Source organism: Mus pahari, chromosome 21 (assembly GCF_900095145.1).
Source record: "Mus pahari chromosome 21, PAHARI_EIJ_v1.1, whole genome shotgun sequence".
Taxonomy (NCBI): Eukaryota; Metazoa; Chordata; class Mammalia; order Rodentia; family Muridae; genus Mus; species Mus pahari.
Genome location: NC_034610.1, coordinates 43,720,918 through 43,747,386, shown reverse-complemented (window position 1 = coordinate 43,747,386; position 26,469 = coordinate 43,720,918). Strand labels below are relative to the sequence as shown.

The 26,469-nt window shown below is 47.0% G+C and overlaps 1 protein-coding gene across 4 annotated transcripts in view; it reads right to left on the bottom strand.

Moving 5' to 3' along the window:
- Positions 1-26,469, bottom strand: part of Map7 (microtubule associated protein 7) — a 129,746-nt gene that overhangs the window by 89,374 nt on the left and 13,903 nt on the right. The window contains exon 1 of one of the 4 annotated variants that reach the window (XM_029533214.1): positions 19,062-19,757. The exons of 2 other annotated variants lie outside the window; for them this stretch is intronic. In XM_029533214.1, the coding sequence (XP_029389074.1) occupies positions 19,062-19,194 (133 nt within the window). In that variant the 5' untranslated portion in view covers positions 19,195-19,757. Of the gene's footprint in view, positions 1-19,061; positions 19,758-26,469 lie in introns of those variants that run through there. One more of the 4 variants, XM_029533215.1, reaches the window with a different exon arrangement.

Below are 26,469 nucleotides of genomic sequence, written 5' to 3'. Positions count from 1 at the left end.
GAAAAACCAAAAAAAAAAAAAAGAGTGTGTATTTTCTTTGGATTTTTTTTACAGTATTTACACACACACACACACGTGTGTGTGTGTGTGTGCGTGCATGATAAGTGTAGGAAATAAGAGTCAGGAGTCAGGTCTAAATCTGGCATTCATTTACATTTCATATATCCTTAAACACATTGCCCAAAGTAATTTTATACAGCGCTTTTAGTGCACTTGTGTTTTGACAGCGACCTGTAACATGAAGGATAGATAAGAAATTTTCCACTTGTGGGATCATGTTAGAGTTCAAAATGATTGTTGATTTTTATGGATTGAGCTTTCTAATTAGGAATGGTCAATCTGTATTTTTTTTTTTTTTCATCTTAGCATTAAGCCACAGTGTGACCTTGCTAGTGACACTTCACTCATTTCTGCACACTCTGGAAGGCAAACCCAAGAGCAAACAGAAGCTGCGTCACAGGCACTCCTGTTATTCTGATGGTATGTCTCGGTTTGGGACATTCAGTACCTTTGTCTCTAAATTCTCCAAACCACACAATGACATATGAAGCCAATTTCCACCCTTGATTATTAAGCCAATTACAGAGCACTCTTCATTTAAGCTCTGACCTTCAGGTCACACACTATAGAATTGGAATGGTATATCCTACCTGACTTTCAAGTAATAAGTAATTCAACTTTTTAGAGTTTTTGATACCTGATCATAGCTGGGTGGTGATGGTGCCTGTTTTAATTCCTGCGCTTGGGGGTCAGAGGTGGGCAGATCTTTCTGAGTTCAAGGCCGGCCTGGTCTACAGAACAAGTCTGAGGACAGTCAGAGCTACAGAGAGAAACCCTGTCTCAAAACAACAACAACAACAAAAACAAGAACAAAACAACAACATAACTTCTCATTTTTTTGTTTGTAAGATATAAACCACTTTCCGGTTTGAGAGGCGGAAACCCCTGAGGAGGAATCGGTATTTGCTGGGCTCAGTTAGTACAAACCACCATGCATGGACAGTGCTTTCCGCCTCGTGGCCTCTAGAACAGATGTGACTTAGGAGACAGAAGCAGCAGCAGCCAGAGCACCTGGTACCTCAAGGCTGCATCATCTGTGGGGTGCCAGCGAGCAGGAAGCAGAATCCTGATGACGACAGCCTTGGTGGCAGTTGCCATTAAATGCTTTAGTGAGTGAAAAAAAGTGGTCTAGGCTTTAGCAGATGCAGTTACTTATCCTTGGGATGTGGAATAGGATACATAGGTTTGCAGGGATAATCTGACTATGCAGAGCAGAAATATTTACATAGGAAAAATGTTTCTCCTGTGTATGCACATATACATACCTAGTGTACTGCTTTATATTCGTGACCTTGTGGCCCACAGGGGTTTTAAGGGAGCCCTTCTAAGATACTTTACCAGAGAAGGGAAGCTGTATTAGATTCTTACTGGAAAGTTAAAGCCGTCTGTTTTTTAGAGGAACACCCAGGGAAGCTGTGTTGTTCATCTCTGGCAGGACAATGGTTGGGGGTCGCGTAATGAAAATAAAGCCTATGTCTATGGGTGGCAGAGGCAGAGGCAAACGCTGGACCCTGCCCGACACTGGGCTGTGTGACTGCAAGAGCATGCTTGTCCACAGAGAAGAAACGGAAGGAGAATGTTCTAAGACAAGACAGAGGAGGGAAGTTAACAGTCTCGGCGGCTTCAGCTAGGAGGCAGCAGATCAGTGAAGGAAGGCCTCGATGGGAGACCAAGCAGAAAGCTCACAACCCACTCACTGGCCACACCTGACGGGGTGGGTGCACCCAAGGAGCAGCACATGGAAAAATCATGTGTGTATAATAAGGGGTAAGTTTGGTACATATAAAATGCCTTTTGAAATAAAGAGCGGTTTATAGATAGCTATGCACATGTCCATTGATCTAAATATATGAATGTGATAGAATTTGACCTCTATTTTGATCAAAGTCTCCAATCTATTAATATAGTAACGAAAATGCATTAACATAAAGGAGCAAGGAACGTGAAAATCACCTAGAACAGCAAACGCTTTGGTCAGGTTAAAAAGCCAGCAAATGGGAATTTGCTTTCAGTAATTTCTTCAGTCAGCCCAGCTGAAGAACCGAAGTGGACTGTACTGGTCCAGGACGGAGTAGCTGAATTAGCTTGTCCTAACAGTCCTAAGTGAAAGACTCAGCTTCTACTTACTATACGCTTTAGAATGTTGCGTAGAAATAAGCACACGGGCAAGAGTCCTGGCTGCTCTTCCAGAGGACGTAGGTTTGTTTCCCAGCCCCGACACGGCAGCTTACAACTGTCCCAACCCCCAGTTCTAAGGGATTCAATGCTCTTCCTTCTAAGGGTACCAGGCATATAAATGGTGTACTACACACATGTACACATGAAGTAAAAATACATTTTCGAATAAGAGAAAAAGCTGAGCATACTGGCTCACAAGTCTGAAATCAGTCCCACCAGGGTCCCCAGAAATCACAACTGTGATGCACATGTGGCCACGTTCACTAACAGCTATGGAACATGGTTCTAGTCACAGATCCTGCTGAGTCACTGCCTTCTCTGGATTGGACTTGGCCACTCTTCCCACCAGGAAGTAGGGCCTCTCTCACTCCCTTAATCAGGACTGGAATTGACACACTTGACCCGGGATTATATACGGCAAAGGTAACCAGGGGCAACTTCCAAGGCTAGCCTAAAGGGACCTGGCAGCACCTGCTGGCTGCCACTCTTCTGGAATGTTTCCCTGAGGGGACCGAGGTCCGAAGGCCCAGGGGAGGAGAACAGGGACAAACCCGCTGACAGTTACCAGGAACTTACCTGCCTCACCACGGCACTCTCAGAGAGCGTGCTGAAGAGAGCCCGAGAGTGCACAGCAAACTAGGGAGGGAAGCACCACCCCAGAGGACAGCACTGTGGTGCATCTGGGGTTTGGCGCCTAGCAACAGTTAGCGGACACGGACGTGGCTGCACTAGCAGAATTTGAAAGCCAGTGTGAGGCAGAGACAATGTATTTCCTCTAGGCCTCCTGATGGTTCCCTTGGGCCATGATGTGTCCCCTGGATGGTACTGAACCTGTAAACCAGGCAGGCGCCCAGACTGCCTGCCGGAAGTGGAAGAAACCCTCCAGGTTGACTTGAGTGGAACTCCTGTGGCTCAAGAGATGATCTATAGACGGTCTCCCCGGGTTTGCAATTCTAAAAACATACTCATTTTAAAAAAAGGTGTGCCGGGCAGTGGTGGCGCAGGCCTTTGAACCCAGCACTTGGGAGGCAGAGGCAGGCGGATTTCTGAGTTCGAGGCCAGCCTGGTCTACAGAATGAGTTCCAGGACAGCCAGGGCTATACAGAGAAACCCTGTCTCAAATAAATAAAAATAAAATAAAATAAAAAGAGATGTGATACATTAGTAGTTAAATAAACCTACCCCGTTCCTCCGTCCTCCCCTCTTTCTTCCCCTCATTATTTTGAAACAGAGTCTGCCTCTGTTGCCCAGGTTGGCCTTGCATTCACTATGTAACACAAGTTGGCCTAGTTTCAAGGACAGCCTCCTGCCTCAGCCTCTGGGATGTTGATATTACAAGTATGCACCATTATGTATAGCTTTGAATTTATCTCTTAAAAGCATTTATACCAGGAGGGGTGGGGGTGATGTAGACACAAAGTTCTCAAAAAACTAAAATTGTATCTATAACTCCCCTTCCCCCACATCCAGGTTTATACATCAACAGCCAACAAACATGCCAGGGATGTTGAACACTTAGCCAGCGTGACAAAATGCATCAAGGGCTGGTAGCAACATGACGACTCTGCCCAACAGCTTCACCTTGCTGTGTGCAACTCTCTCTATTCAAATCCAAGAGAAGGTTCTAATGGGACTAAACCAATTTACTCTGTGCCTCCTTAAAGGGTCAGTTAATACACAGAACTATAAAAATCAGAACTAGCCACTGGCTATGAGCTGAAATCCTACTTCCCAGTGCCTTGGAGTGTGACTAAAATTAGAAACAGCACTTCAGGGAATTAAGGTCAAATAAGGTCCTAAGGGCATGTCTAGTGTCCGAATCAGCATCAGGGGACATGAAGACACGGATGGGCAGAACGATGAGAGAGAGATGCGCGGGCCATCCACAAATCGGCCAACAGGCTCCCCAAGGCCATCTCTGCAGACTTGACAGACTTCCAAGCCTCTGTATGAAGGGAACAAATTCCTGCTGAGGCAGACTGGTAAGCAGTTACGGCATCCCCAGGGCAGAACACATCCACTGATAGGCAGCCGCACCTGGACAGGCATTCCGATCAGACCTCCATGTAGGAAAGGCCTGAGGGCGCCCTCTCAGGCTCACATCTGCTCTGTTCTCCTCCTCTATGGCGTCCAGCAGGTATCAAACTCACAGCCCTCCCCCTCAGTCTCTCGGCGCCTACAACCATGCCGTGTGCTGGGTGGCATTTTCTCAGCTCTGGCCTCCTCAGCTATTCTAAGGCTTGATGGGTCTTTCACTTCTAAAGAGAAGGGCCTTCCCTGCATTGTCTGTGTGCACACATGCAATTTACATAAGCCAAGAAATCAGTTCACTGTCCTAACATGTGTGGGTTCACACATGTCCTACTGTTTAACTGAAGACAGTGCTGTGATCACCATCTGACAGGGTCTGAGGGAAATACGTTCAGAGGTCACAATTTGCCTACACGGCTGATAAGAGCAACAGAACCAGAGTGAGCCCAGCACCTTCCAAATTCCTCAGCGGTGTCCTCAACTCATTACGCTCAACTATCTTTCCATCTACAGGCAGGGCTGTAGGAGCCATACGGTATGCATGTATGTCAGGCCTGGGCTGTAGGGGACCACACAGTATGTATGCATGTCAGGCCTGGGCTATAGGGGGCCACACAGTATGCACTTCAGGCCAAGGCTGTAAAAGTCACACAGTATGTATGTACATCAGGCCAGGGCTGTAGGAGCCACACAGTATGTATGTCAGGCCAGGGCTGTAGTGGGCCACACACTATGTATGTCAGGCCAGGGCTGTAGGAGCCACACCATACGTATCGTATGTCAGGCCAGGGCTATAGTGGACTACACAGTATGTATGTCAGGTCTGGGCTCTCACAAGTATGACATATATGCTCCTCTATTCTGATTCTGAAATGTAAAAAGCCATGTGGATTTAATGTTACACAACTGCACAGCCCCCGTCCCCCTTGGATACAAAAACTAGAGACATCAGACGTGGCTGCACAGGTAATCTCCAATATATCCCTGAGACGGCTTCCCTGAGGAATTCTTAACAGCCAAAAGACACTGTCACCTTTGCATGACCGTTGAGACTCAGAAGGCTACTCCAACTGACAGAAAGAGGTGAGGCCTACTGTGGCCTCGGAAGAATTCGTTCCTCTTCTCTTGAGCCTTTACCTCCAAGGACTGATGTCAGTAAGCAAAAGGGAAGGTGACTTTGAAGTCCTCCAGTGGTGGCGTGGCTTGTGAGAGAAGTCCACCTTCTGGGCCTTCTGGTTTCTTTTGAGGGATGATGGGAAAGGACATTCCACACATTCGGACTGAACTTTCAGGATGAACAGGGCTTAAGGTGAGTTGTAGATCAAAAGATAAGATAGTTAAAGAATTTGTCAAGGACAACCTAGAATCTTCGTTGTAGCCAAAGCTAACCAGCCAGTCTGGAGACAGACCGTGAGTTGGCCTCTCGTGTCACTACAACAAATTACCCAAGGCTGGGTACTTCGTAGAGAAAATGGGTTATTTGACTATGTGGGGGCTGGCGCGCCCACCTAGCCTAACGCTATCTATAGCTATATAACGTATGTGTTACACAGCAAGAGTTCGGTTCAGCATGGCAAGCCCCACTGAACAACTACTCTAACGACAATTCTAAATGCTCAGATTTCACGGGAGTTCTGGGAGAGGAAAATTATCCCTCACAGTCCTGCATTGTTTCTTCAAAACATCTTTCTTCTCTTAAATCCTGCTTCATGGAACACATTGTTAACAACTGACATTTACACGCATTTATATAAGGAATGAGCACTGTCTCAAGTAAACACTCATTGACATGGGGTGACTCAGCAAACAGTTGTCTCACAGTAAACTCCCCTTAGGTCACACAGTAAAGTTAAAGATGCCGCCTTTTTGGGAGTGCCCACTATCATCCCAGTATTCCGGGGGCTCACACAAGGTGACTGTGATGTCTGGGCCCAACCCAACCTGGCTACACAGTGAGCTGATGTTTCAAACGGAAAAGGGACACTGAAGGAGTACAGCTCTGCGTGGGTCTCGGTCATTAGTGTCCCGATGCCTGCACCTGACTGTCCCCTTCTTCTCTAATGAATAAACTTCTTGGTTTTGCTTCTCTTTGACCAGCTCTGAAACTCTTTTCTGTATCCCAACTGCATCTCCCTACAGATTCCAAAGGCTCTGAGTGGGTGTTCTATTCCCCCTATGGTGACGGTAGACCCCATTTGGGAGACAGCTTCATGGCATAAGTGGTGGAGCAGTGCAGACTAAACACCAGTGGAAGGTGGGCTGGTGGGCTAGACTATACAGCAGGACGGAGGGCCAGTTTGAGTAAAGGACCATTAAGGGCAAACCCCTGGTCAAGAGAATACTTTGGGTGGCGACCTATCATTTTAGTTGTACAGAGCCAATGACTTGGCTAAAGGCCCACCCCTGGGAATGCAGGTTCATCTTAAGCTGTGCTAAAGAGTTAGGCAAGTTCTTATTCCTTTAATGTGATACTGTACCCTCTCCCACCCTTCATCACAGTCCCTACAAGCCAAGCAGCCTTGAGGTTCTGCTGGTTCTGTGCAGATTTCTCTCTTTCTGTGGGATGCTGGTCAGAACTTAAGACTTTTCTGGCACTTTGGGCTTCCTTGCTCTGCAATCTGCAATCCCGTCGATGTCAGATCCGCATGCCTTATGGTTATGTCTTATGGTTTCTTCAGAAGAGTAGATTGGAGAACCCTGCCAAGGAATGCTGCAGAGAACACATCAGGCAACAGGTCTCACATAAGATTTATTGGTGGTGGGAAAGAGACAGGGGAAGCAAGAGACAGACAGACGGAGGGTGGGGGGCATGATGGAAGGGAATTTTTTAAATGCAACATTTAGAGGCAGGCTTCACAGCCCCTGGCTCCTAACAGGTACTTTTAAACAGTTCCTTCTATTTTTCCTCCTCCGGGCAGCTGGTAAGATTTACAGCATTAGTGCCCTGGGGCCTTTTAAGACTAATTAAATTGTCCTAGAGCCTCAGTTTAAGTCAATCCTTAAAACTATTTTATGAATGAGACTAAGACTCAGAGGGGGAGGGACTTCCCCTCTAGCAACTCAGATGGAGACCCCAAAACTTACAGTATCAGTGTGAACTCAGTAGACAGTCCTAAGGAACCCTCAGACTTTGGGGCTAGTAATTTGCAGAACAAAATCCAAGGTGACTTAAAACTCTAAGCATGCCAACATTATTCTTGGTCTACCATGGTTCTGCCAAGCACAGCTCCTGTTCCAGGAATTCAGACTGTATCTTACTGATGCAGAGACCACAGAACATTGATCTTTTTCTTCAGCAAAGCAACTTTCCTCTTCCAGGAAAGGAAGGCAGTCAGTCACGCACACGCGAGGCTGGGCTGACAGCAACAGCGAGGTCTTCAGACTGGCTGTCTACACAGCCCCGCTTCCTTTTGGTGACGAAAATAGCCTCCATAATAATAAAGAAACCCTCAGCCACCCAGAGCTACCTCCTGGCCGTTTAATTATTCATGCTAATGTTCAGCATTTGTAGAGTTTATACGTTTCACATGCTAACCAAGCCCAAGGACCACAGGAATAATGGGAACCGGCAAATGATGAGCCAATCTGATTTTAAGTCCTGGTTTCAACACTCTCCCGAGAGCTCTCCAAAGGCTTTCTCCTCCTCTCCACTCACGTCCTTCACTCTGCGTGGGATCGGATCGTGGTGGAGGTAGTTTGGTCAAAGCTTGCTGTCACCTGCCTCCTCTGCAACTCCTCTGTTCACCCAGTAACAGGGCGCTGAACACGGACAGGAAGGGGTAACTGGCGGGAAGTTAAAAGGCCCAGGCCCAAGGCACGATTGGGAACAGGGATCTGAAGTCAGCTCCCACCAAAGCCACCAGGGGACCGCGGTGAAAACTGCCCCCCCCCCCCGCCAAGTCCCCCACATCTCTCAAAACATGGTAAGCTTGAAAGGCAGTTACCACTGTGGTGATTTGTCTTGCCATCTTCAGAAGGAAAAACACCAACGGTCCTGTCATTTCCATTACCAAAAGGAATTTTGATTCATGAAAATCAGTGTCTTACTGCGTCAAGTCTAAGAGAGGACGTGGGGCAAGGGCTCCCATCCTCTGCCCAGGAGTAAGCACGCAGACAGTATCTCAGAGACGCACTCACTTCCAGAACACACGCTGAGAAGTCTGCACACATGTCCCACAAGTCCTTGAAGGTTGCTGCAGGGAGAGCTACAGCAGCTGCGGTGAACCTCATCAGCGACAGCAGGACTGCAGAAGATAGGCCTGCCACATTACAGAGCTCTAGGCAGCACTTAACACTCTAGATGGGACACTTTAAAACCTGGATGGTGTGGGTGGAAGCACAAAACTTGTAACAGATAAATATGGAATTTATAGATGTGTGCACATACCCAAGACACAGAAATGGCCAGGAGGGAAAAGGAGTTGGGGGAGATATAAGTCCTCTATGGAAGGAAGTAGGGTAACTATGACACTAGCCATCAGATCACTCACATACACACACACACACACACACACCCCTATATATATTCCCAATTATTAGTTCTTCTACTATAAAGTGTTTTCAATGTGTTTAGTGGCTGAGACCTGTGCATGTGGGTTTTATTATGTTATTTTTTTCTTTCTAGTGTTTTCTCATTTACTGTAACACTCCCTCCCCTTTAAGGACAAAGCAGATTGACCTTAAGACCCAGGTTGAGCATCCCTAATATCCAAAGGCTAAAGTCTGAGATGTACACAGATGTGGGTTCGCAGGGCATGAGGCTCTAGACCTGCAGAACCATGCACTCACATACACGGCCACATGTGGCACACAGCACAGGACACACATACCAGTGCTTGCTGAAGCTGAAGTCTATGGGGCTCGGTTAATGGCCAGGTTCACACTACTGTAGACAGAGTGGAAACAGGCACCCGTGCAGCCCTGAGCTGCTGAGCACCTGCCTGCGTGGGGCTGAGGGTAGTGCAGCTTCAAACGCTCGTCTGCATCTATATATGGAGAGGAGCGTGGAGTTAACTGGATTGAGAGAAAATATTATCAGGTCGGTTGTTGTGTAGAAGTGTGAAAAGTGGCTATCTCTGGGCTCTATTCATACTTAATGCTGCTATTAATATCACAGCATTCCAACCTACTGGGGGTAAGGTGCAGGATAACGAATGCTACCACGTGCAGATAAGGAAAAGGATTAACGCTGCAGACACACACAAGAAATTAGCTGTAATAAATTCATAAGAAGCCATGGCTCCCCAAGAAGCCCAGGGTAAATACTCGGTTGCTGAGCTTTTAAACCTAAGGCCTCAGCAGTCACTTCATGTCTTTATAATGCTGACTGAATGGGCTTCCCACTAAGAAACCTGTTTTTCTAGGTCTTAAAGAAAACCTGAGGCAGAGATGACTTTACAGGGGAGAAGCATAAAAGGAAACTTCTGAGGGTAGCTTAGTGAGATGCCCTGATGTGGGTGGGGGTTGGGGGTGGGGTGGGAGAGCAGCTGGGCACCGACTGAGTTTTGCTAACTTAGCAGCATCTCCAGGTCTCTTCCAAGATATTTCCTGATTTTTCTCACTGACTTACGACTTATGCCTTACAACCTCGACAGTGAATTCCAGTTCGAAAGCATATGCTAATAATTCAAACCTGATCATAATGACTACGTATTACAAACTCAAAATAAACATTTCATAATTAGCTCTGGTTCTTAGGTATGATGGCAGGTATGATGGTGGCTGCCGAGTTCCACCAGAGTCTCGAGGCCATAATGCTCTCTGGTTTAAGACCACATGGAGGCTAATGGGCAAAGGTCTTTCCTACAGAGTCCCAGTTGTAACAACACTCCTGGTAATGATCTATCTGAGGTCGCCGTCTTTTGCCAGGTTCAGAACAAAGTCCCAGCCCGGAAGGTTCAAGCATGTAGAACCGACTTCCTTGGCTGCCCTCCCCCATCCTTTCTGGCTTGCAGGGCTCCTGAGAAGCTAATCTTGTACAGCTACACCCAAACACCATCTACAGGCCAGCAAGGCAGGAACTGGTATCTAGAAGGCGTTCTCCTGAAGGCCTCAATGGAAAAAGATGATGTATGAACTGGGAAACTGAAAGGCACATGCTCTAGAGCTATTTATTGATAATGGAAAAGTCTGCTGGATATGATCCTGTCAGTATTACAGTCTTATTTTCAATACCTCCTCACACAACCAGTATTTAGGGACCCTCTACTACACTAAAGTTTCTGTGTTAGGGTGTTGGAGTGCACAGCGTGAATCTAACACAGAACGTCTTCCCCATGTGTGACTTAGTTGAAGGAGACATTAACAATGAGTCAGCAAACAAACGTGTCATTTATAACTTGGCTGAAACAAAAGGAGACAGATTCACGAGCAATCAAACCCCAGACCTGGCTTGGGGACATCCTTATGGAAATGACTTCAGGTAGAGCAGGAGAGGGCCAGGTAAAGCAGGAGGTACAGCAGAGGGGAAACTCTAGGGAAAGCCAGACGGTACCTGGTGTCCACTGCTTCAGGATACAAAGACTGACTCGCACACATCTGACGACGGCACAGAGCACAAGCCATCTAACTGGGTTCTCTACCATAAGTGTCCGAGGTACTTACCACAGTTGACTAACGAAAGAAGACTATCACGAGAAATAAGTTCTGAAATAGAGATTGGCATTAACCACAGAACAACCTCTGTAACCAACAAGTTGGTAGAAACCTGCCTACAGTCCTAGACCATCCTTGAGTGACTGGCACATGCACATCCCATCATTAGGGTAAGAGGGGACTTGATTTTAAGAAACAAATTCCTTTTGAACGCTCTGAGATGAATCATTGCTATTAGTCCCTGGTCAAGAGAGACCAAGAGTTTGCCACTCACTTTAAGGAATAGAGAGTATACTCCCTTCATTGTATTTGAAACAGCAAGTGAGGTGATCTGCCCTAATGCAGTAATTTACTTCTTTCATTAACACACGGAAATTACAGGTTATTTCATGAGTAACCTATATGACATCTTATACTTTTGATCTACATGAATAAACACAGAACAAGGATCCAGTCACTCAAGACCCTTGCAGGGAAATACTAAAAAAGGCCTCAAGGTTGGGTGTAGCACATGCCTGAATCCTGGCACTTTAGGACACAGGCAGGGGAACCTCTTGAGTTAAATGCAGTCTGGGCTACACAGCAAGATCCGGAGGAGGAGGAGGAGTAGGAGGAGGAGGAGGAGGAGGAGGAGGAGGAGACAGAGGTAGCACTCCTAAAGACACCAAGCAAAGCTGTAGAACAGGCGAGCGCAGAAGCATTCCTATAGAACTTATCAACACAAGGTGTCAGAAGTGAATGGAGGCTGGGAAAGATGGCTCAGCAGTTATGAGTACACACCACTCTTGAAATGGGCACAAGTTTAATCAGGCAGCTCACAATGGCCCGTAACTCTGACTTGAGGATTGGAGGCCCTCTTCCAGCCTCTGCAGAAACCTACATGCACTTGTGCTTATTCACACAGAGACACATGCATCTACACATGATTAAAAATAAAATAAACCTTACAAAACAGAAGTGAATGGAAAATGTCAGCCATTTGGTTACAGGTCACCACCACTACAATCCGTTTGTTCTGGGAGCTCAGCTTTGTCCCAGAAGGTGTCATGCATAAGGTCTCTCTAAAGCCTGCCTACCCCTGAGCAGGAGTCACTTTACATCACCGGATGAGAAAAGGCTGCTGAGTGAGGCAGGTGCTTCCAAGGCACCACACTGTCTTTTGCAGAAGCCTGGCCTGAGTTCTAACAACAGTTCACTTGGACCTGTGGCCACTCGATACTTGTCAGTCTGGCTAAACTATTCCCAGACACAGTTAATGTCCCTGAGAAAGGTAGGCCTTGAAACTGCATAGTCCTATACAGGGCCTCTATACACGAGGAAAACTTAGGGCAACTATCTGCATGGAAAACATGTTCTAATGGTGCATTTGATATTTCTGACTGGGAGCCTAGCCTTCAACGGCTGAGCCATCTCTCCAGCCTTAATGGTACATTTTAAGCAGAATATGTGCTACACTGTTCAGAAAGGTTTTTTAAAGGGACTGATAAGGGTCTCAACTCTCCAGCTCCATTTTAAGCCCTCTCTTGATGATGCTTGACCCCGATGCTGGAGATAATTCTACCAACCATGCACAGGAGGCAATGGTCTGCACAGCGTTGTTCCCATGGCTTTAGGACAGGTTCTGTTGCTGAACTCTGGTACTTTGATACCTTAGTACTATTGAAAAAGGCCAGGATCCTATCACGGTAGTGCCTCAAGCCATATATCCTAACTATATAAAGACTGAACCTGAATTTTCCTTCATCCATACTCCTCACCCACTTCAATTCCACATGCCACATCAGCTCCACACCACACTTACATTTGCAAATTCTTAGGAATCTAGAAATAATTTATATTCTCACTAACAAACCCTTGCTGGAATGACAGCCTCAAAAATAGGGCTTGAGTTCTGTCGTCAGCATCTGTGGACTGGCATTCTGGCAAATACTTCAAACACACTGTCTTCTGCTCTTCTGTGACACAGTTTGGGCCTCTGCACTGGGGCTACTACTTGCCTTTGGTAGTTAATACAGAGACTACCCAAATATTGGGCTCTTCCCTAGATATCCAGAGGATCTGAAATTTTAGTTTAGCCTTGGCTGTGTAAGTTCTTGCCCTCAATAAACAAGAGACAAACACAGACAAAAAGCAACAAAAACTAATAAGCAAAAACAAAAAATGAAATATGAGGAAGGTGTCAGCAACTCACCTGGAATATTTCCTGGAAACAACAAATTAAAGTTATTCCTTGAAGCACTGATATTAGTAGGCCTGAGAGGTCAATCCAAGCAGACGAGCCTTCTAAGTGCTGAGCCAATGGTTAATAGTGTTCGGTTCCTAGGATTTGAACAGTTACCTGTCAACCACTACTTAAGCCTGTTGGTTTTCCATTGAAGCCATTTTATTTTATCTGTCTGTAAGATATATTGACTATATATGGGCTGAGCACATTCTCCTATATGCAATGACAAGCAGGGACTTTCTCCCTAATGCAGAAAGCCCGGGAGACAACTCAAGTCACTTGCTTTACAAATGTCTAGAGACTCCACAGAGAGAAAGATATAGACCAGATGTTGTCTGCTCATGCCAGCACTTTTTATCAAGTATTTTGGATAAAGAATGAAAGTGATGCCAGTCCATTTGATACCGAGTACTTCCTTACTAGAACTGCTTAGGAGCTTAGCACGGTGGAAACAGTCAGTGGTCAAGTCCTCCAGAAGAAAGGAAGCGGGGTGGGGGGTGGGGAGGCAAGGGGTGTGAGGAGTGAACTGCTGCTCACACGCCAGGTCCCAGGACTCTGGGAGCAAACTGGTGGGCGTTACAGTTGAGCATCACCTACCGGCCAGCCAGACAGCCAGACAGTAAAGGGCGTTTCATATTCTCTATGCAGACCTTCATCTGCAGAGGCTCTCCCTCAACAGTGAGTGGGAGAAAAGCTCTGTAAATGCAGCTTAACAGCAGCAGTTTTACAGAACCACCATTCCATGATTTTATTTTGCTACAACTTAAATCTGTGCAGCTGACAAAGGGACAGAAGGTGTTAATCTCGAAACAAAGTAGCCGCTTTACCAGGCAAGTGGATGCCTTCATTTTTTACACAGAATCAGAAAACAGCACAATGGAGCAAACCCCATGGTATAACTATATGAACACAGTGCGGAGTGGAGCAGCCTTACAGAGCAGACACTCGAGAGTGACCCTGAAGGGCAGCTCCAATGCTCCCAACCTCCTGGGACTTCCTATCAGACCTTAGTTCCTGCAGAAGTTATTTTCTATATACTCTGCCAGATACAGTATAAAAGCAGGCATTCCGGCCCTAAGGCCTCCAATCTAGCGAAGGGCCAGGCGAGGCATGCCGGAGTATTTCCCTCTGAGATGAGTCAGGAGAGAAGGATGGACGCGAAGGCACACACTGCAAGGTTGTCTGTCCTTCTGCACCAGGACAGGGAGGCTGGCAGTGACAGGGCTGATTCTTAGCCTGAGCCTGAGCGGAAGGGAGGTCTGGGAGGGGAGGACACTGGTCGGATTCCAAACCAGGAGTTAGAATATCCAGACAAAGAAGAAGGGGAAGAGGGTGGAGCAAAGACCGTGAGAAGGATGGGGGGGGGGAGGGCAGGGAAGTGCAGCTAGAGCAGAGAGTTTGAAGAACAGAATGGAAGGGAATGAAGAGGGAGAGGACCCGATCACAGGAAACTCACATCCCAGCAGGAGGAGCTTGGGACTGATGTTAGGGGTTTTAGAAGCAACTGAGGTGGACCAGTTGGTGCACATTCTATTATAGACATGGTCACTGGAAGCATGACTGCACTGTGTGACAGCTGCCAATTAGCTCTTGCTAATTACTGAGGAAGAGATACGGGCAGGGGTGGCCTGCCTTCTAATTTTTATCAACTTGACAGGAGCCAGGGACATCATCTGAGGAAATGCGTCCATCAGATTGGCCAGTAGGCAAACTGGGGGCATTTTCTTGATTAATGATACAGGATGGTCCAGCTCAGTGTAGGTGATGCCACCCTTGGGAAGGTGTTCCTGTGCTAAGAAAGCAAATTGAGCAAGCCAGGAGGAGCAAGGCAGCAAGCAGCATCCCTCCATGGTCTCTGCTCAGTTCTTGCCTCCAGGCTGCTGCTCTGACTTCCCTTCAGGACATTAAACTAAACAGAAACAAATGTTTTCCTCCTCAAATCCCTTACTGTTAGTCTTTATCACAGTGATGGAAAGCAATCCAAGATGAAAAGGAGGCTAAAATCCAGATTACTGTGAAAAATCTAAGTGGAGGCTTAGTTTAAAAATAGAGGATAAATGAAAATACCTATAGATAAACCATGGATCTGAAATTCAATTATGATATCGGTCCCAGGTGGAGGAGCACCACCACTGAGAAGCTCCAAAGCATGAAGGTGGGAAGGACCTGCTGGCTACCGGCTTCCTGGCACGCCATGGAAGAATGAAAGCCAGAGGGAGGGGAGAATCCATCCAGTTGGGGATCAGCCCTTCATCTTGTGAGGGTGGTATTTTCCAAAGGCAAGTCTCACAACTGGAGTTAGTGCTGGAGCTGGAAGGTATCAGGTTTATATTAAAGCCGAACGTGGAGTGGTGGGACACACTTGCAATCGCAGCACGGGGAAGGCCGTAACAGGGAGATCAGGAAGGGTTCCGGGTTACCTGCTGCTCAGCAGGGAGTCTGTGGCCAGCCTGGGCTAACGGAGACCCCGCTTCAAATAACAAACATGAAACAGACAAAACCCAGGAATACAATGCCAAAAACGACAGCACTTCAGATGGTTCACAAAGGGGTAGGGAAGTTACACAGTGTGCCGTCTCCATCATGCTTTGGGGTAGACTTGGAGCCCTGAATGTGCCCATTCATCGGAAAGCACTGCGTTTAGAGCCAGGTTCTGTTACCATTTTAAAGATGCTCTTCTGTCATCCATCCAGTCTCCTGCCTGGGGTCCTGGCTATGCTTCCAGATGTTTTTCTAACCTCAACTGGACAGCTTCTGTGGGCACTTCTCCCACATCTGTCACTCTCCCCTTTCTTCCGAGTTCCCCTCATTCTGGTTTACACAACTGTGTTACTGGTCATATTTGTCTTTCTCTACTAGACAGACACCACCTTTGAGAGCAAAAATCCTCAATTATCTTTGCATCACAGCACTCTGTAACACCCAGAATGAATGCTGCCTTAGAGAGAAAAATGTCTTATTACTTAATAACATGCCATGCTTAGAAAAACTCAGATGGCATGCCTTGGAACCAGATTCCCCTCTCACTCCAAGTAACCGAGAAGCCATGCCACATTGGTCTAGGCGGTGGTTACCCCGTTCATTCCTGTGAGTGTCTGGTGATGGTTCCTCAACAGTATGTACACCTGAGAATACAGTACTCATCTTTAACCCTGGGTGAGCCTCGACAGAAGCACTCCTCTTAATCAACTCAGATGACAAGGTTCTCAACTACTGATGACAGGTGGGGGGAAAAAAACCTACTAGGCATGCAAACCAGCATCGTGCACCAAGTTCAGACACGGCTGGCTGATTAGGCCATGGAATGGGAAGAAAACCAAATTTGATTGCTTATCTTGACAGTCAGACATAAATGGCAACCTGTATCATCAGGTTCTGTTTTGGAAATAGAAGCCCCATTAAAAGTTGCAAAAGATGATATAATACAGCAACAGCGACTGTAAGGAACACGAGGAGGAGGAGGAGGAAGAGGAGGAGGGAGGAGAGAGGAGAAACAGGAACAAACTGTCCAGCTACCGTGCACTGACTGACCAGGGTTGTAGGTTTCATGATCGGCTTTTAAACTTTGTTTTCTGAGACCGGGACTCATGCAGCTTGAACTACTGGGTCTGTGGATAACACTTCATGGGCCACCACACTCACTTCACGCTATGCTGGGGATTGAACTCAGGACTTCATGCATTCTGAACTCCCTTGTCCTCCTCTGTTTTGTTTTGTTTTGTTTTTTGAGACAGGGTTTCTCTGTATAGCCCTGGCTGTCCTGGAACTCACTTTGTAGACCAGGCTGGCCTTGAACTCAGAAATCCGCCTGCCTCTGTCTCCCGAGTGCTGGGATTAATTAAAGGCATGCACCACCACGCCCGGCATCCTCCTCTTTTTACCACAAGACCTAACCATGTCTGGCACAGGGAGTTTGTGAGAATGAAGCAGAGACAATAGGAACCTATGTCACAGCTCTACAGGACAGAATCTGTGGGCCTATAAAGCTGTCTCATGTGGTGACTTGGACTTAAGTAAACTAAATATAATAGATCACTTTCTCCATTGTTCTAGCTTTATTTCAAGTGCTCTGTAGCTGCACATGGCTAATGGCTACCACACTGGACAGTGCGGAGATGAAACACGGCTGCGATTTTCTACTAGGCAGAGCTGGGCTAGAAAATGGACATTCCTGCTACTCGGATGCTTGAAGAGAAATTTAGAACCACGGCCACAGTGCTTTTATTCATTAAGCATAATCAGAGATATCCAGAATTATTCATCAGCTCATTTTGTTTCCTATGTCATAAATTAGAGACATATATGGGTGTAAAAAAACCCTGGTCATTCTTAATAGAATGGAATCCTTCTCATGCATCCCAAACAATCAAGCACATGCACACACACAGACATAAAAAGGGATAAACAGCAGGGGATCAGAACTCCTTGGTTTAAGATTCTTGGTGGACACCCATACAAACATCTTTAGAACTGACTTTCCCCTCTCTCCTTTTCTTTTAAAGGAACTAACTACCCAAGGACAGCTTTTATTTGGAAGGAAATTAAAAACAAAGAAGCCGGGAAGAAACGTCATGAAAGCTAAGAACAAAACGGGCAGCTATCCTAAATGATAACTGCGGGGCACTCCAGAGAAGAGTCACCAGCCAGGATGTTTTGACAAATACACCGTGGGACTGCTTCAACAAGGCAGCATTAACTTAAAAAAAAGTTCCCAGTTCCGCAGAGAATAAGTGACTGGTTGCTGACCACCTGGAGGGGTTTCACTGTGCGCAACCTGCTCAGACTCAGCTGTCAACCCATAGCGACTGAAGAAATATCCCCCCCTCTACAGCAATACTGAGTTTCTGAGGTCACTGGGCATTCCGACAGGAGCCCCGACAGCAAACAGAAATCATCTGCAGTGATAATACTCTTTTCAAGAATGGAAGAAAAACATACTTATGGGTTTAAAGTACACAGTTTCCATTATATTTAGCAAAAGCAACACAGTCCATTTTGGAGCTAGGAACAAAGTGTCAGTGGCTGGAGCCACACTATGGAAAATTCGATCATGTCCGTGATAGAGTAATTTGCCAGTGACAGAATAGAAGACTCAATCAGCTCATAAAAAAAAAAAAAAAAAAAAAAAAAAAAAAAAGAGAGATAGGCACCTCTTCTGCTAGAGAGAACAGCCTGCAGGAGGAAGACGCCTACAGGATGCTGGAAAATTTAAGTGCAATCCCGAAAGTCCTTCTTCAAAGATGCAGGAGAGTGGCTATGAGACAATACCTCGGAAGGACAGTCCGTGGGACTGGAGCCTGAGCAGCTGCTGCCACGTCACCAGCAGAAGGGACCGCTCACGGCTCAGACCCCTGTCTTCTGTCCCCGGCATGTCTGAGTTGGCACAGAGTACTCAGCAGCAGCAGCCAGAAGCTATTAGACCTCACGCTGCTCCCTCTCCCTGGCTTCCCAAGTTTGCCTGCCTTCCTTCTCCGTCAGCATCCGAGTAGAAGAAATCTGGAAGCATCCTTACCCACTGCCTGTGGAGAGGGAGCTCTAAAACAATCACTTTACCTAATCCATCCTTTTTACAGAGACGCTCATTTCACTGAAGTAAATGGAAATGATCTGATGTGGCTACAGGAAAGTGAGGGCACTGTTCCTTTAAACCCCTTGAAGCCAAATTTATTCCCCCTGATGAGGTCAGAGTCACTGGTCCCTGTTTAAATGAAGGAGTGAACATTAAAGACCTTTATACTAGGAAAACAGTTCGGGTCTTAAAAAGTAGCTGACCTGAAATAGACCAAACCTACAAAATTTATTTCCACTCCATCACACTCCATACCCCGAGGGTGTGCGAGCTTGACCAGCAAGCTGTGTTAGGTCACGCGTACTCGAGAAGCAGGCATCGCGCGTGCAGTTCGGAACCCGTGCGATAATCAATGTAAGAACAGTGCTGGGTCCGGCTCCTGTGAGGAGTAGGGCTGACGCATACCTTTGGGGCTTCTGGCATTTCCACTCTTCTGCAGCTCATCTTCCTCATTAATGGTGAATAGAGCAAGGGGAATTGTCCTTGCAGGAGTCTTCTTCAGTCTCTCTTGTCGGATCGCTGTAGCCGACCCAGGCATAACGCTGCTACTTGTTCGGCAATTATATTAAATATATATGCTTATGTAATTGCAGCTCCCAGAAGCTGCTAGTTCCTAAGCTGCCTGTTCATCTGAGCACTTGTAATAGATCCCCTATGGGTACACAGTGCAAACAGCTGACAGATACTACCGGCTACTTGGCAACTGAGGCTCTCTGCTCCCCCTCACCTAGCAGCAGCCCCCTCCCACTTACTCCCCCCAATAGGCACAGGCGCTGGTGAGTAAACACTCTTGCACATGCACACACGCGCACGCGCGCGCACACACCCATTCCAGAAGGCCTCTATTAAAGGCACGCAGGTTCCGCTGCCTCCCTCGGACTGCCTAACCTGGTCAATCAGAGCCAGCTTCTCCTTCCTGCCATGGCACTTTCCCAGTCTTCTTTTTGCTGCTACTGCACAGCAAAACATTCAGCATGCAGCGGAGGGCAAAAGATGACATGACGCCTGCTGTGAACAGTTGCCCTGACAACCCTGACACAGCCTAATGAAGGAGGCCGGGAGCAGCTCCAGCTGCCCTGGGATGCAGAGTCCTTGGAACCCACCAGCAGAGGCTTAGCTGCACAGGGCAGCTCCCTCCTCCTCTGGGTGGCAGAGCGGAGCGGCAGGAATGGTGGAGCAGGAGAAACAGGTTCGCCTGCAGGAGCAGCGGCCAATTCTTCAGCACAGGAGAGAGAAGAGTTCAGCAGAAGGGGTTTTCCTTCTGTCCCTCCCTTGGTGGTCTATTACGGTAAGTAAGGATAAGGCAGACATTCCACTGCTGCCTCACTCTCCCGACACGAACACCCGTGTTTGTATAGGCTGGGCCTTGGTGGCATCTGTCCTGATGTATGGGGCTTTCGCATTCATTTTCAATGTGTTCTCAACTCGTGTATAAACTCTCTCAAGATATACTGTTCGCTTCATTCATGAGGCCCACGGGCACATCACCGAGACCCTCCAAGGAGACCAGAAATTGGAGACCGCCTCTTTCAACTAAAAACATTTCCACTGAAAGTCAAGCCGAAAGGACAGAGACAAGGCCAAACAGGGGAGTCCCAGCTCTGCCACTGCATGGCAGCTCTCCTTATTCCAGTGCCCCGGTGTCCTCCAAGCAGGTCTCTGCTAGTCACCCAGATTCAGTTCTTTTGGACTATTCTCTCAGAAGCACACAGCCATATGATTTTTGTTTCGTTCTGAAATAAGTTTGCTCATTTTGAGACTTTCCAAAAATGCTAATTGCTAAATGAAGGAAAAGTTATTTTCTTTTGGCCTTTAATCCAAATTAAATCTAATGTCAAAGGCACTCCTTCCCCCTAAATGATCTCCTACACTTTCTCACATTATCAAAGATTCTAACGCGGCATATGTGTGGGAGAGGGGGTTACCTGGGGGGGGGCATGCCAAGGTGCCCCCTGAGAAATCACACCATGTGACAGACCTTTGGGGGAGGGAGGGGAGGGAGGACCCGGAGGAGGGAGGGGTCAATCAGCCAGCTCCTCCAGTCCAATCAGCAGCTGGACTAGAGCAAAGTCATGAGGACAGACAAGTGGGGGACAGAGGACAGGAAGAGATGCCAGCAGACTGGCTGGGGTGTCAAAGAGTCCTTTTTATAAAAAGTCACCTGGTGAGCCACCTGCACTTGGGAGCAGGTGATGAAGTAAGTCATTGCTAGGTCCCTGGAGGAGTCTAATGGCATTGCCTGTAAGCTAACATGTCTTTCGTATGAAACAAGCTTCGGCCAGTGTACTTTACTCTTAGTGGCCCGGTTTTCTCTGGACAGCTGGGGTGATGACTATTTTATCGGTTGAGGGTAAGGGTTAAACGGATACAGTGCTATCATAAGAGGTGGCTGATAAATAAAAGGTTACTACATCTACAGCACACCCACTGTAGCCAGCACAGGGTTCTGCATTTATCTTCAAGGTGTTTTCTTCTCAACTATAAACCCCCTTGAGACACTGTTTTCATTCCTTTGCATTGTCCTGCCCACTGCTGGGCAGAATGGCTAGCAAATCCCGCTGAAATGGATCAATTCTCAAACACCCTTCCCTCCAAAGGCTGGGGGATTTAAGTAAGTGAATGCGCATTTGGATCCAGACTGGTGGCTTGAAAGAATGCAAGGGAAAATTGTGCTACTAGTTTAGACAAACCCAGACTGGGGTTCCCTTACTTTCAGGGCGAGTTCACAAGGCCTCACGTAACAGCAAAGCAAAGGCTTTGGAGTTTCATTTGTCCACAGTGAGATAACAGATTTCCCCAAGAAGCTTCATGTGCTTAGGGAAGACCAGTAAAGAGCCAGGACCCAGGACCCAAGAGAAGACCAGACACAAGTCATTACCCACCATGCCCAGCTGGTGACTGGGTTCCTTTTGTGTCCATGACAGTAGGCAGTCACCCAATGACAGAGTCGATTCTTCACTCTCTAGCCTGGAAGACCATGAAATATGATATATATCTGTGTGAAAACCACCTAAGTGAAGGCTTTTGTTTTTACACGATAAGCTATTTTTGACAACCTTTACTGGAAGGAGTGAAACCCTGAACGAAGGGCCAGAAGTCACCTCCAAGGAAGCCATGAGTCCAAGTGTCCACCGACAGAACAAGAACCTCCCCCACTGGAAACACGCTCAGCTTTACCACAGCAGAGGCTGCTCTAGGCCCTTTCGAAATATCACAGTGTCAGAAGAGCACTGAGCCACCACCACCTGACTGACAGGAAATGGGCACAGAGAGGCCAAAGTCAAGTAGCCAGCTGGGCCACCTGCCTTAGGCCTCAAGATGCGTTTGTCCTGGGGCTTTATGAATCCTGACTGCTGCCAAGCTCTGTCAAGCTGTGATCATCACAGACAAGTAAACGGCCCAGTATCAACTAATGATAAGACTGAGCTGTCCTACCCACGAAGCACACAGCTTCCAATTTTCTTAAATTGTCCACTGAACCCCCTTCTCAGCCTGAGGTTGATTTCTTAAATGCTCCAATCCAAGATTTGATATAGGTGTTTGCTCTTACATAGACCTAAGAATATTGAGACTTGATCAATTTACACATTTGATGCCAGTTTTCTTTTTGGAGTGTGTGGTTGTGGTATATTCATATGCTCATTCATGTGGGTGTGTGTGGAGGTCAGAGGCTGATATGAAAATGCCTTCATCAACCACCGTCTACCTTATGTTTGAGACAGGGTCTCCCTGCCCCTGGAACTCACCTTTGCAGTTACACTGGTCAGCCAGCGACTCCCTGGGATCTGCCCGGCTCCAGGCTCTCACTAAGGGGGTTAAAGACATGGGCCGCCACAGCCAGCTCTTATGTGCATGTTGGGGTTTGAACTCAGGTCCTCATGCTTGCACAAGGAGGGTTTTGTTTGGTGAATCATCTCTCCAGCCCGAGATCAGTTTTGTAAGTGTTTCAATCCAGTCTTTAATGGATGGGATATAGCAGTTTACTCTTGTACAATTTCGGGGTTGATCTCTTAAGGGCAGGAGGTAACTAGGGCACTACTGTTTAGTTTCAGACCAGACGAGGTGCATATTTTACCTATGAAAGCTGACCTGGCCTCCAAGTTCCCCTGCATCCCTCAGGCCCTAGCTGGCATGCCCTGCCCCCAACCCCTCCCTCAGAGGCTCTTCTCTATATAATCCCACATTCTGGTCTCTCTTTGCCAGAGTCCTTTCTATCTCCACCCTCTCTTTCTCCCCCTTTTCCTGGCTTCCTTCCTTGGGGTCAGTGAACTCACCCACCTGAGAGTAGCTTCCCCCTAAAGCTGCATTTAATATAACCTACCCTTGAATTGACTCACTTCACTGGTGGAGGAATAGCTTACCAACCACCACCTTCACTCCAACCCCTTCGGCTTTCATGCTCTGATTCTCAGCAAAGGCAAATGAGAGAAAGGGATGGCCAGGCCTTAAATTTAAATTCTCCTCAGAGTAGAATGGGCACCACTCTGACCCTCCCCGCAGCCAGTCCCTTTTAATTGCGGACAGGATCTTGCCCTGTAGCTCAGGCTGGCCTGGTGCTTGCTTGCAGCACACATTGGCCTAGATCTCTAAACTCCTCCTGCACCGGTTGCCCAATGCTGTACAGGTGCTGGTCACGCGTACCTGGCACATACGCACACATGACCACATGAGGATCACAACCATGCTTCCCAGGTTTTTTGTTTTGTTTTGTTTTGTTTTTTCGAGACAAGGGTTTCTCTGTATAGCTCTGGCTGTCCTGGAACTCACTTTGTAGACCAGGCTGGCCTCGAACTCAGAAATCTGCCTGCCTCTGCCTCCCAAGTGCTGGGATTAAAGGCGTGTACCACCACACCCGGCGCTTCCCAGGTTTCTGTGCTGCAAGCAGATCCGTAGAAAGCAGCGGAGCCCACAAATGCACCCGGGAAGTCTGCCTGATCGACGAGAAGCATAGCTACAATTCCCCTTCCTAAACGCCCACTGAGCGCCATAAAGTCCTGTTGCAGGCGGAGAAAGCCTAATTTGGGCTGTTCGAGGACTGCAGTTAAAAACAGAAATTAAGACCACTAGGCTGAGCGGCGGCTGCTGGTAAATTACAAGTTCTACATGTGTGCTGCTTACTTTGCAATAGAGCCCAAAAGTAGCAAAATTCTTCCCAATACTGTTTTATTATTAAATGAGGTGACGGATCCTTGAAAACTACCAGACTCAGAGATTTTAAAAATATTTGATATTCTCCAAGGTAAGCAGTAATTTACTTCCAGCAGGGGTCTTTAGAAATCCACACTTGACTGCAAGTATAAAACCTCATATGGCTTGAAAGTAGCAAGGCTACCTGGAACAGGCCGACGTGGGATCAAGTCACCTCTGAGGAACAAAGGGGCCCAACTGGTTCTTTGCCATTTCATCCTTGAAGTTGAAGGGCTCCCTCAGTTTCCTGGGATGTTGCTGCTTGCTGGTGGGTGGTTTCTGTGGTAACAAAGGCACAACATTCTGCCACCTTGCAGCATGAGAGCTTCTGAGAGGCACAAAGACACTGCACAAAGATGCTGACCCCTTGAAAGGAAAATCAAAAGGCAGGTTTTGCTTTGTTCTCTATTTGTCCACCTTTTGTTAACCGACATATGAGAGAAGCCGTAAGTACTACACTAGTAGTGGCAAAGCTATCAGCCGAAAGTGCCAGAGCCCTGCAGTGCCTTTTATAACATTTCTATAAATCATCAGTACACATTAAGCACTCCAGTACCAACACAGTGCACTCTCCCATGCCTGTTCTACCACGGCTAAAGTGTACTGCTATAACGTATATACCAAGCTGTCTTCGACCTTTCCTTAAACCCCGAGTATCACTAGGTAACTTGGGAATATTATCAAATGCTGCACTGAACTTTAACCTACTAGCATCACGCTAGAATGCTTGCTTCTTGCCCTCTTGGTCATGACCGTCACTGGCGATACCTCGTGAATACACAACACATGGACTTCTGAACTTGATAAGAACTGTGGATAAAGGGCCTCTCCTCTCACAGTAACCTCTTCTTCGGACAGCCCCCAGTTTGGGGGGCTGGTGGGATGGCTCAGCACTTACGAATTTATACTGCTTTTGCAGAGCACGTAGGTTTGATTCCTGACACTAACATCAGTAGCTCACAGCTCCCTCTAAACCCCAGTTCAAGGGAATCTGATGCCCTCTTCTGGACTCTGCTGTACCCACACTCATGTGCATATACTCAAATGCAGACACACACCCCGTCATCATCATCATAAGCAATAGTAATAATAAATCCTTAAAGAAGGGGCCAACCCCCTGGACAACAAAATGAAGCTGCACTAGCACATGGATGGCCCACAGACTCACCACACAGCAACGTGACCAAGGCAGGAAAAATCCTCACAGTATCAAAGTCAGCAGTGTCCAGCGTGGAGAACTGCATAGTCTTGTACTACACGGCTCTGAACAAGATGCTTTAGCGTTACAGCACACACAGGCAAAGAACCGTGGGGCCACAGCGGAGCTGTGGAGGCTTATTGACAGCACTTTCTCTGAGCATGGAAGACTCGGGGTAACAGATCAAGGTTGACATATGGAGGGATTTCTAGACCATACTCCCTACCCCCTCTTTGGAGACAGGCTCCCACTTTGTAGCCCAGGCTGGACTGTGAGCTCATGGACCTCTTACTTTAGACCTACAGTTCTGGGATCCCAGGCACACCGCTATGCCAGGCAGAACCAAGACCAGTGGCTGCAAGTTAATGGAATGTAACAAGCTATTTTCTCATCACTGAAGGCGGCCAAGTACACACAGGGTGACCTGGATGCTGATGTTAGACTAATGTGTTGTAGAAGGGCTGGGCTTTTAAGGCCCTGCCAGTCCTTTTCTGACTTGTACTTCCTACTTGGTGAAGATGAAATGTAGAGTTATGTACCCAGGAGGAAACAAAGGGAAAAAAAAACAAAACAAGATCAGCTAAGCCCTTCCTTTGTTATCACAATCTCAGTGCTATCCATAAAAATGAACCTTACATAGTTTCATTTTGCAAGTGGATTCAGGTCTTACTGGCAGTCCAGAGATTTGAGCGTTAATGCTAAATAACTGGCCAACAGAACATCCACTCTCCTATGGTTAGAAGACAGCTGTACTATGCCGATTTCTGCCGTGATACACAGGTGCCTCTCATCCTTACTTAACTTCATGAAAAAAAAAAAGAGAGATACAGAGCTCTTCCCTCATTGAGACAATTATTAGGGGTGGATCGCTGTGACTGCGGAGGGTAATACAAATCATTAGCAAGCAGCCACTCTGTTATTCGCGGACATTTTAAGGTCAGTGATCACTTTGTCTTTAGGTCAGTGAAGAACTGAGCACATTACGACACACCCAATGCTCAGTTCAGAACATGCTGAGGTTCCCTCAACCCAGCCTTTGCTGCTTTGTCTCCCTTCCCCATCTTTCTCCTTCAAACTCGCTAAAGTCAAAACAAGCAATAGAGAAGGTATTTTTTCTAAGACAGTCTTAAGAGCCAGAGACGTAGCAAGAGACTTAGGCTTAACTCCATTTTAAAAAGTTTTAATGCTCTTTCCTTAACATCACAAATCAGAGTGGATTTTCAAAATCCATTCAAATGTATCACTTAAATAAAAGATTTTTCACAAATGTTGGGAAAAACTTGACTTTCTGAGGGCCAGTGTACCAACCTAGACAAGCAGAAACACAAGTATCTTCAGTTCAACACACAATAAACCTGTGCAATATATGCACAATTTTTAAAAGAAGTTTAGAAGCCTCGAGACTGACTGCAGCTTCTACTGCAGAGC